Source organism: Lampris incognitus, chromosome 7 (genome assembly GCF_029633865.1).
Source record: "Lampris incognitus isolate fLamInc1 chromosome 7, fLamInc1.hap2, whole genome shotgun sequence".
NCBI classification, from domain to species: Eukaryota; Metazoa; Chordata; class Actinopteri; order Lampriformes; family Lampridae; genus Lampris; species Lampris incognitus.
In genome coordinates, this window is record NC_079217.1 from 2,477,786 (window position 1) to 2,490,161 (window position 12,376).

General features: G+C 45.9%; 1 protein-coding gene across 1 annotated transcript in view; it reads right to left on the minus strand.

Annotated features, from left to right (window-relative positions):
• Positions 1-559: 559 nt before the first annotated feature.
• Positions 560-12,376, minus strand: part of nectin1b (nectin cell adhesion molecule 1b) — a 107,401-nt gene continuing 95,584 nt past the window's right edge. Inside the window, exon 6 of the mRNA XM_056283228.1 lies at positions 560-5,170. Within this exon, the coding sequence (XP_056139203.1) occupies positions 4,665-5,170 (506 nt within the window). The 3' untranslated portion in view covers positions 560-4,664. The remainder of the gene's footprint in view (positions 5,171-12,376) is intronic.

The window sequence follows — 12,376 nt, forward strand, 5'->3', positions numbered from 1 at the left end:
GGGGAAAGAAATCCTCTCTCGCTCTTCCTCTGCCTCGGCCTTTCGGCGGAGGGAGAAGTAACCAAAATATTCATGCTTTTCATTACGATTCAACTCCGAACTGCAGCAAGGACCACTGCGGCAGAAGTGGAATACCGCACACAGTGAAAACTTGAAACCTCCACCTGGTGCAGGTGCACAGAGAGAGCGAGGCCCATCTGAAAGAGGAAAAGTCCCCCGTCGTTGAGCTTGGAGAAAACTTATTAGTAATTTGCAATGTATAGATTTTATATCTTAAAAGTTGCACGAGTTATGATAACAACCTGAGGCTAGAAGTATGGAAAATAACCAACTGCAAATGCAAATGCAGTAAATGTTGCAATTTGTCTTTAAAGGATAGCATTTTATATACGTATATTATATTATGTATATTATGGGATACATTACTGATGCATGCTTGTTGCGACACCCCAAATCAATAAACTGCAGCAGAGACAAACACATCTGTCAAAGGCATGAATGGTATCTGGACAGAGCACACACGACATGCCAGTCAGTGAGTTGGGACAGAATACTTGTTGACTATTGAAATTATTTAATGCTTAAAACAAATACAAGTTACTTCACTGGGTCATCACAATTGAACAGGATTTTTTTCTCATATTTGTAACACCCTCAGGAATATACATTCACATGGCTGCATACAGACAGATTTCTCTCTTTTGTTTTTCGTTCGGTTTATCGTCATGTCACGGCTTGTAGTCGTCACCCCTTTCTATGACAGAGAAGCCGTTACCGGCAAATCCCAACAAAATAAAAATAGAAATAAAAAACAAAACGTACTGGAGGGGCGTTTTAGATGGGGTTTAGGATTTAAGCTATGCACCGACGTCATCCACCAATTATTTTCGAGTCTATAGGTTGCAATCAAAATAGGCATATTTTACATGAACAGGGTCCCTATGAAATAAACTCCACCTATAATCTCACCATATTTACATTATTTACAGTGGAATGTTGAACTCCGGAGTAAGCATACTGAATACAAAAGTAGATTAGGATGGAATGAAGTTACAGTCAGTATTACAAAATAGAAACGTATAACACCCTGACAACATGAAGACGATGTTCACACCAGCCAGTACACGGAACGTAAGCGAACGACTGAGATGCCAAAACGCCAAGCTTCCTTTCTCCGAGGCGCTCGGGGCGCCGCGCGGGCCGCGGCGCCATCAGGAACACAAACGAACTAAAACTGGTTCCTCACAAACGGAAACCAACAGTGTTGATTTGTGCTTGGAAAAGGAGCAGGACTGATCTCGTCTTTGGGCCTGATCCAAAAAATGCACTTCTAGTCCACAAGTTACACATCCAATCACGGACTAGAAGACTCAAGTGTGCTTACAACAGGTCAGCGACGCGTGACTCATTTCCAACCGTTCCGGCTCTTTAGGCTCGAGACCGTCCAGTTTTGACTGGAGAAAGTGCTGTGTCACAATTTAGCTGCAGTTAATCGGTTGAGATGGTAATCCCCTGCAGCGTTTCATTTCTTTATGTTTAGATAAGTTGATTTTGAGATCAAGGACGGACACCTTGTTGGTGGCGTGCTCGAACTTTAAGGAAATAGCACTGAGGGCCGTTCTGTGCATCTCCGCTGGAACACAAACCCATCATACTTGAGTAATCCCCACCCAGCGGCTCTAGAAGCACATGCCACATGTCATTACACCATGATGCTGACACGAATGACTCGAACGGCGGAGCAGCAACTCTGTTTGGACTTCCTCGCGTCTGCAGACTTTGATAGGCACTGAATGCATGAATAAAATATACCCATGTTTTTCCACAGGTCTCTCTACGCTATGTGGTAACACAGATCACACAGCGCTGAAAGGTAACGGCACACCAGCTAGGCTAAGCAGACAAAGGACGATTTATATTAGTTAACAACTTGCTTTTGCGCTTTGCAGATGGCAACCTGGTTACTGGCAATTTGTCGTCAACTGCACCTCGCAGATACCAACTCCTGACGTGAGCCCTCCATATCACTTCCCAACCACGCCGCTCTCACCGCACAGAGGACCTTGGCTGTATAAATAAGGAACATGTAACTGAATTAATTCAAATGATTTCAGACAACATTTCAAGACAGGTCTGAGCTTCGTGTAGTCGGCTTTGTCTTGAAAATACTAGATTACTTTTGAGGCTCACAGTCAACATGCTCATCTGAAGATATACAGTGGACCAGCATGGTAAATGGCAAAAGGAAAAACACCATTAAAACCTGCAGAGATATCGGCTCTTCCTATAGAGATGTTTTCATACAGATGTTTTCTTTTCGTTGTTGTTTTTTTTTTTGTTTGTTTTTTTGTAAATTGCACTATTTTGTACAGTGCTGCCTGCCTAGAAGCTTAAAAACGCAACGCTGCGCCCCATTAAAAACACCGGGAGTGATGTCTGTTGAGCTGCAAATGAGGACAAATGCACTGGATTGACTGAGGAAAAACAACAGCAACATACTCACCCCCACTCCCACAGAAAAATCATGCATGAAATAAGGCTTATTACAGTATTTATATTGTCCGGGGCCTTTCAGGTAGGCCATTTCACCCACCCTTAGCTCCCTTGCCTCTATCTGATCCCTTACCGTATTCCTCGTGTAACTCTTTTCTTGTCAAGCGAAGTGGTTTGCTAATTGTATTACTGACCTCAACGCTACGCAGCAAATCAAGCCCCCTGCCGCTGTCCACATCCAGCGGCACAAGGTTTCCCTTGCTTCCAAAAGCAGTAGACAGGGGGCAGCCCGGGGGCTCACCTGACAGAGCGCGTACCACGTAAGGCTGAGTCCTTACTGCAGCAGCCCGGGTTCGAGTCCGGCCCGGGCCCCTTGCTGTATGTCGTCTCTCTCTCCCCCCTGCCTCTCTCTCTACTGTCACTACCCAATAAAGGCAGAAAATGCTAAAAGAAAAAAGAAAAAAGGCAGTATATGAAATGCTTTCCGGCAGGACTGTGGCAAGACACGGTACCGCTGCTGTTACCCAGGACACCCCCTCCATCCGCTAGGCTGCCCGAAGAGCTACTGCCGCGTGTTTAGAAAGAACAGGACACTAAAACGTTTCTGGGAAAGCAGCGGGTGACTTAGTATATTCCAGGATGGCCACCATAATATTTTCAAATTCCCTTTACCTTTCTTTCTATGTACATGTACATAAAGAACACGGGGCCGTTATCGTGTCTTCGACTGTGTCCTTCGTGTGCACTGGGGACTGTTCGTACAATACGTAGTGGTTCAGGCCGATTCAACGCAAAACGGGCACTCACACACAGTGACCAGGAGACACAGCGCCATGAGTGGGAAACGCCCAGAAGCACCCTTCCTGGTCGCCTAAATAAAAAAAGGGGGTTAGAGCAAAACATGTAATCATGACAATCCAGCACAGAACAGACATTTAAACACAGTGGCGACACGAGGAGCTCGGCTACACAGCCCGGCCCGCTGGAGACGCCTGGCGCTTCGCAGCGTCCACGCGACGCTTGGCGGGAGACAGAAGTGGGCCGCGCCCGCCGCCGCCCGGGTGAGGTATGGCACGGCGGAGGGGAAAACACTGATATGTATGCCGCTTTCAGACACCTGCAGCCCGTCTCTCCCCTGCGTCCCCCGTCCACCGCCGCGGGCAGTAAACCACACTGGAAACTTCGAACACTTGAGAGCTGAGAACATGAGTGACACCGTCTGAGGTCTACGTGTTACCGCCACACCCACGCAGGTCTGTCAGCGAGTAAGCACATCCTTAAATATGGGGAGGGGGGGGGGCATTAAATAAAAAACATGATTTTGAATAAACAGCTATGACATTTTCATTTTTTCACCCATCATGTTGGAAAAATATCCACAAGCTGTGTCATTTCAATGCGTGGTGACACCCCACTGAGGAAGAGGAGGAGCAGATAGGATGACGATGCTCAACGGCCAATTTCGTTTCTTTTTTACATCCTCTGAAACACTTGACCACAAAATTACAGACACCTTTCACGCCACCTGTAATGACGCCAGACACCTCCCACTCCTGGTCAGTTTCAAATCATACAAAAGCACGTTATAAAAATTACAAAACCAAAAGAAGGCAATGCTTATGAGAATAAAAAAAAGTGTTCGTACATCCAGTGTAGGACTTTCACAAATGTGCTCAGCAACACCACATCCCGCAGTCTCTCTTTTTTCTTCTTCTTCTTTTTCAGACATTTAATACAATTAGAACATGAAAAAGAAAATCACAGGAAAGAATAATACACCAGTAATAATCGACCATCCACCTCTCTGGCCTCGAAAGTCACCGGCAGCTGGCGTGAGTCCAATTACGTACCTTTGCTTGCGCTCTCGGTCCATTTGCCTGATGAAATGTGGGTCAGTACACACCATGTTGTGACGCTGCACTTTTAACTGACGCTCGACTCGAATGCAGGTTAGTTTGATGGGGTCTGGTGGGGGTGTCAGAAGGATGGGGCTCTGGGTAGGGGAGGGGGGTGGTGGGGGTGGAGGGTGAATGGTGGGGAGGTGGTGATAGTGGTGGTGGGGTGTGGTAAAATGCCAGTGGGGACAGAGGGTTTTTGTGTTTGTTTCTTTTTCTTTTTTCTTTCATTTTTTTTCCTTTTTTTCTTTTTTTCCCCTTTTTTTTTACATGCCACTACACATACCACTCTTTCTTAGAAATGACCGAGCCGTCGGTTTGGGAGATCATATCATCGGCTATCTCCTGCTCCGGGTCGTACTGGAAAGCGAGAGTCCGCTCGTCGTACTCCCGGCTCTCCCCTTCGTCCACGGTGAAATAGGGCCTCTTCAGGTCCTCCGCCTCGCCGTCAAAGTCGCGCTCGCTTGCCTCAAAGCCTCCCGGGCCGCCGATCTGGGCGGGCTTCTTCTCGTCGTCGGAGTCGTCGGGATACTGCAGGTTCTTGGGGATGGGCGGGTGGGCGGGCAGGCCGCCGGCTTTGCTGTAGCCGTTCCCGAACACGTGTTTCTTGGTGCTGTAGTCTCCTTTGAAGGTGCGCTGGCGGCGACGCAGGAATACGAAGAGCAGCACAGCCGCCGTGCCCAACAGGACCACTCCCCCTACAGCGCCCCCGATGGCGGCACCTGCATTGTGCTCCTTCAGCGGGATCTCAGTGCCCCCAGGTTGCGGGTTGTTAGGGAATTCTGGGTAGGAAAAGACAGATGGAAGGGAGTGTGTCAGTGCTCTGGTGGGAGGAGGTGCGTTTGTGCAGGTGCTCTTTTTTTTTTTTTTTTTTGGAAAGATGAGGTACGGGAGACAGGGAAGGAAAAGCAAAGGGAAAAGGAAGGACCCCCTCCCCCCAACCCCAGGATGAAACTCCCCACCCCACCCCAATGAAGGCCTAAAGTGCTGCAAAGCAAGGCTCGGTCATTAACAGCCACATGCGTTTTCAAGAGAAACAGGACAGATAAAATACACAGAGCCAGTTCACCACAGAGCACCACCAAAGAAGAAGAAGAAGTAGAAGAAGAAACAGAAAAACAGCCCATTTGATGAACGAGAACGAAGCTTTGTTAGCATGCGTTTTGATTTTGTTTTCATTTTGAAGCCACAGGAGAAGAGGAAAACAAGTCAATCTAACGAACAAGCTGCAGAAAGCTGACGTCATGTGACCCGCTGGTTAATGCTTCCACAGTGCAGCCGTCACATGACCCCCGGCTCACACGGTACAGCGTGGCCTCGTGTAAACAGCAGAGTATACAGTCAAGCACCTTACGGCAGAGCCAGAGTTAAACAGGTCCAGAATAAACGCCGTGATAATGGCATGACGTCAGAGATGATGATGATCAGCAGCCCAGACTACACTTAGACTATACATAGACTATACATAGACTATACATAGAGTATACATAGACTATACATAGAGTATACATAGACTATACATAGAGTATACATAGACTATACATAGACTATACATAGACTATACATAGAGTATACATAGAGTATACATAGACTATACATAGACTATACATAGAGTATACATAGACTATACATAGAGTATACATAGAGTATGCCATGACGCATCAACAACCATGATGTCTCTGCACGGCCCTGTGTATAACCAGGCAGCAAGCTGCAGAACAACCACACACTTCAAGAAGAGCTTGAAGCGAGGGTCCGTAGAGACGGTAGAGAGAAAATGATCAACGATGTCGTGATTGGTTCCAATCTACAACAGACGAGCCTTCTTCTGCCCGGGACAAACAATAAGCAGGACGGCAACATCGACAGACTCACACCGCGAACGCTGCAACTTCGCCTTGCAAATTCCCCCTCTGAAATACAAAAAACAACACAAAAAGATATGTTGTCCTGTCTTGCGTTGTCCCGGCCTCGCTGCCACAGTCATACCGTATCTAAAGCAAACCCGGGCCGTCTCCTTCATCTGACTGCGTTACAAAACATGTAGCCTACTACTACAAAAAAACAACAACAACAAAAAAACCCACAATACTTATGACTAAAGCACAAAGACCACTCACTGGAAAACTACACAATGATAAAAACCAAAAAATCCCTCCTTCATGTACGTCTCCTCTGAAGTCAAAATGGCGTGGGCTGCTGTGGGCATGGTGACACACAGACTTATGTGAAAGGTGATAAAAGCGGCGGCGGCGGCGGCGGCGGCTCAGAGGTGCCGCTTGTCTAAAACCTACGGAGCAGAAGCACATTTTGGCTTCTTTTGGGGGAAAAAGTGAATTTTCAGCAGAATGGAAGCAATAAAGGAGCCAGCATCTAAAGGACGGCGGTGGGGGAGGACTGACAAAGTAAGAAAGAAAGTTAAGAGCCCCCTATTCTCAGCAGACACACAAAGCACACTGCTTCTGTTGGGAGGGTGTTGGACGACACACACTCCCGCATGCAGAACGGCAACACGCACACATTGTGCTGATAGACATCGTTGATACTACTGATACTACTGATACTACCGATACTACTGATACTGCTGATACCGCTGATACTACCGATACTACTGATACTACTGATACTACTGATAGAACTGATACTACTAATATCACTGATACTACTGATACTACTGATACTGCTGATACTACTGATACCACTAATACTACCAATACTGCTGATACCGCTGATACTACCGATACTACTGATACCACTAATACTACCGATACTACCGATACTGCTGATACCACTGATACTACCAATACTACTATAGAACTGATACTACTAATATCACTGATACTAATGATACTACTGACACTGCTGATACTACTGATACCACTGATACTACTGATACTGCTGATACTACTGATACTACTGATACTACCAATACTGCTGATACTGCTGATACTGCTGATACCACTGATACTACCAATACTACTGATAGAACTGATACAACTGATACTGCCGATACTACTGATACCGTTGATACTACCGATACTACTGATACTGCTGATACTACCGATACCACTGATAGAACTGATACTACTAATACTACTGATAGAACTGATACAACTGATACTACTAATATCACTGATACTACTGATACAACTGATACTACTAATATCACTGATACCGCTGATAGAACTGATACTACTGATATCACTGATACTAATGATACTGCTGATACTGCTGATACTACTGATACCACTGATACTACCGATACAACTGATAGAACTGATACTACTAATATCACTGATACTACTGATACTGCTGATACCGCTGATACCGCTGATACTACCGATACAACTGATAGAACTGATACTACTAAAACCAATGATACTACTGATGCCGCTGATACCACTAACACTACTGATACCACTGATTCCATGCTGCAATGGTATTTGGGGTGGGAGGATGGCTCAGAGGTGAAGAGGTCAAACAGTCAGCGAAAGATTGCTGGTTTGATCCCTGGCACTGACAGGAGGGTGTAGGTTGTGTCTATCCGCCTCTGCCAAAGTGCCCTTGAGCAAGGCACCGAACCCCAAAAACTGCTCCAGGGACGCAACAGTGTGGCCGACCCATGGTTCTGACTCCTTCGAAGAAATGCATATGTGTAGGGAGCTGTGTGTGTGTGTGTGTGTGTGTGTGTGTGTGTGTGTGTGTGTGTATGTGAGTGAATAGGCGTATATTTTTCTGTATTTTGTATCTCTTAGCATTTTTTTCTCTCTCACACTCTAGGAAACAAACAGATTGTAGTTACAGTGTTTTAAAGGGAAGGCAAAATTCAGAACATTTAAATAAAGCAAGCCAAGGGGATTTTAGCCGGGAGTGATTAAAGATGTTTCTGTTGCAGTATTCATGACATCGCCGATGATGAGGGGATTCTGCTTAAAAGCTTAGTTATATGTGTTCTTTATAGTCCCTCCTCTGGATGGCTTGTTCATCCATACCATAATCTATCTTCCAAAGTGCGTTTTTCCCCCGTGTGTTGACGCTCCCTTTAATCCATCTTAACCCTAAGCCATCTGTAGGAGCTATTTGTGCTGAATATAACGGCGAGCGTTCGGAGACAATAACATAACTGGCTACATTTCCACCTAAAAATAAACCCTTTTTTCCAACGTAAGTGACTCCATTAAAGAAACCCTCATTGGAACGAAGTGTTCCATGTTCAGATTTCCTGTAAGATGAGTTTAATCAACAAGCATTTCCCATGTCAGTTAACCCGTGATGGCGTTTTATTAAAGACCTGACAAATTCCCCTGTAACAGCCCACATTCTCCCAAAGAGACTTTCCATTATTCTACATGTGCTCCATACGCATAAAACCAACACACGGCAGCTTGATGAACACAAGGACCAACACACTCAACTCACAATAAGACTTAGGACCGCACGCCAATTTAACTTTTTAATATTGCCACACACTTTTTAATATTGTGTGGCAATATTAAAAAGTTAAATAGGGGGGCGTCCAGGTAGTGTGGCGGTCTATTCCGTTGCCTTCCAACACAGGGATCAGCGGTTCAAATCCCCGTGTACCTCCGGCTTGGTCGGGCGTCCCTACAGACACAATTGGCCGTGTCTGCGGGGGGGAAGCCGGATGTGGGTATGTGTCCTGGTCGCTGCACTAACGCCTCCTCTGGTCGGTCAGGGAGCCTGTTTGGGGGGAGGGGGAACTGGGGGGAATAGCGTGATCCTCCCACGCGCTACGTCCCCCTGGTGAAACTCCTCACTGTCAGGTGAAAAGAAGCGGCTGGTGACTCCACATGTATGGGAGGAGACATGTGGTAGTCTGCAGCCCTCCTGGATCAGCAGAGGGGGTGGAGCAGAGACCGGGACGGGTCAGAAGAGTGGGGTAATTGGCCAAGTACAATTGGGGAGAAAAAAAAAAAAGCGGGGGGGCAGTTAAATTGGGAGTGCTGTCCTTGTCTTAAGCTTGATAAATAGACATTTGACAACCCACCAGCAATTACACTGTCACCACAACACAAAACAAAAGAAAGACAAATTTCTTACATGAGCAGTAAATGATTTTCACATTACTGCGCTTAATTGTCAAATCAAAGTGATTACATCCAATTAGAAGTGCTCTTTAGGGGAAATGATAAATATTCGAGTGCAACTACTTGTTCCTCTACCGGGGGTGGGGAGCAAAGAAACTACTGAAGCCGTCTTCTTCTCTTGTAATTACCATGGCACTGTATCAGTCCAAAGGAAAAACCTCCCAACCACAGCCACTTCAGATTCTTTCTGTTCCTCCGTTTCTATTAAATGTGCCGGGCTCATTCAGGAATAGAACTTGGAAAGAGAAAATTTGTTTGGGCAATAGCCAATAGGGCTAATGAAGCAGAATTTTTATGAGCCCAAATAAAAATGTTCTAGCCCACGATATACAATTTTGAATGGGATAAATATGATGTCGGATCTAGGTGCGTATAAATTATGGTGTAAAAGTCATATTTGTGTTATATCATATTTCATTACTTTCAACAAATGCAAGAATGTACATCACCACAGCAGAGATGAACTGGGCTGCTTAACTGAAGTCGGTCTGATTCTCACCCTGATGCTAAATTCACAGTGAACAAGACAGGGCTTGCTGTGGTCTCACAACTCTCATTCCAAGCTATTTATCAACAGTTCTATTGTTTAATTTACTCCTTTGTGAAGCCCTTCAGGGAATCCTGGGCTTCTGGGTTTGTGCCATGGAGTACCGAGTGGCTCGCGAGTCAAGCCCTTTGATTCGATAGCCTGAATAAACTCGAGCCCGGGCCAGCGGAAGCCCTGGGCAAGCCTGGATAACAGATCATTCTGTTTGACATCGAACCCACAGACACACATGGAGAAACCTGTGAGGAGAACTCGGTTTCAGGTCAGTTTCACAGCTGATGGGGAATGTGGTCCGCGGTCTGTTTAAAGTCGTCCGCTACCTGTCAGTTCGGCGTACCGTGTGAAAGTGACGTTTGTCCATAATTTCTTCTGCACTTCTTAATAGCAACTCGCCAAGCGGGCTAGCCGCTCCCGTTTACGTACTTGTCTGTCCTCCGAACTACTCGCCGCTTCTCTGCACCTGGGCTCATTGTTATTACTCTGCATGCAACTCTTTGGTAGCTGTAAGTCATTAAAGTACTTCTATTAATTTTCCGCTTTGACTCGGATGCCTGCATGCTTATGCCTGAATGATCAAGACAAACAAAGAGGCGCAGGTGAACAATGCACTTGTAATTCCTTCATTCAATAATAATAATTAAAAAAAAACCCCAAGCAGAGGGAAATGTCCCCCTGCAGAAAGCACACTTCACTGCCATTTTGGATATAAGGATTGCGTAGTGTGTGATATTTTTCCTACTGCGAGGTCAGTAATAGTGATGAAAAGGCAGATTTATTTTAGATTAATTCGTCTATTATAGGCGTAACAGATTGTTGTCTGTCACGTTATCACCAATATTGAAACTGCAACTCATTACACAACCCATTACCGCAAAAACAGTAACTGCAGTGAAAGTCGTTAGCATGTTATAGGTTACGACCAAGCCCCGCAAAGGGCCGGGGGAGGGTGCTCCCGATTTCCAAAGCAGTGCCGGGCAGTCTCAGATATCAGCTCAGGTTTTAATCTGACCACCTAATGGGATTATTCAGACACAGTCCTTCATTACACACATGAATGAGAGAGCAGAGCCCGGTCACCTCTGCCCGAAGACGCGTCCTCCCGCCACAGCCAAAGAGTGGTGAAAATCCAAAGGATTGGAGGACTGGAGAGAAAGGGAAAATGGCCTTGTGTAATCCTCTCCTCCACCCTTCACTGCTCTCCACCGTCGTGATCCGTCTGCCCTCTCATCGTTCCCTCTGTTCGCTGCTAATTGGGCAGTTTCTTCTCTTCCATTTTAAAAGTGGTCGAGATTGTAAATACCCCCAAAGGGGAAGTTAGGGGGAAACAAAACAGGTCAAAACAAAGAAGAGACAATGACGATAAAATCGACTGGTGCGGCTTGGGGCGATAAAAGATGACGCATCCACTCGACAGAGGGGAGCTAACCTCACTTTTTAATTCCTTTTTTTTAATTAAGAATCAAGTGACAGCATCTCTTGCCACTTGTGTTTGAAGAAAGCGCTTGTCAACACCAATAATAATTCCAGGATGAGAGCGTCTGCACCAAATACTGGCATGGAAACAATAAATCGACACAGGGACCAATTTGTGGCTTCTTTTTTGTTGTTGTTACAGAGACTCACCAGGCCTTCTGTTTAAGTAAGATGAAAAACAAAAATGGAGACTATGATTTGTTGCAAGGCCAGAACCAATAAAACTGTTTTTATTGATGCTGTGGAGGGGGGCTGGTCCCTAAATTGACGACAAGCCAGTGTTTCTGAGTGCTCTCCTTTTTGAAAGCAAGAAGATCAACTCAAACCATAAGGTACAGCTCCAGTCAGCTGTTCTACACATCATGTGACTCTAGTGGAAGTAAAAACACCCCCTCGTGTAACCCAAAAGGTGTTCATCGATGAAGAGACTGCCTGTTCTCGCCACATTGAATCTCGACTGATTTCCTCCAGCATATCTGTTCTGCGCCCTTTGCAACTGCAAGGTCACCTCCTTGCACCATGTATCAGTGTCCCATTCAATTCATCTGCCCCTCATATACGTGAAGATAACGAAATGGCAAAGACCCCCCCCCCTGCCCCCACCTGTTTTTCCACACTCTATAGTGCACAACCCTTGCGGCTTTGCCTCCTCACCGGTAAATCCATGTTCTCTGAAAGAAAAGAGTATGTGAAATCAAAGAGTGGCTATGGTAAGCGCTAATCACATTAGGAAGACACTAATAATAAAACATATTTGGAATGGCTGGGGTGCGTACGGGTGTTTGACAGCAAGGAGGAGGGCGGAGGCGTTCCACCGGCAAGACCCTGCTAACGGCAACACCTGCCAAGAGATAGATAAA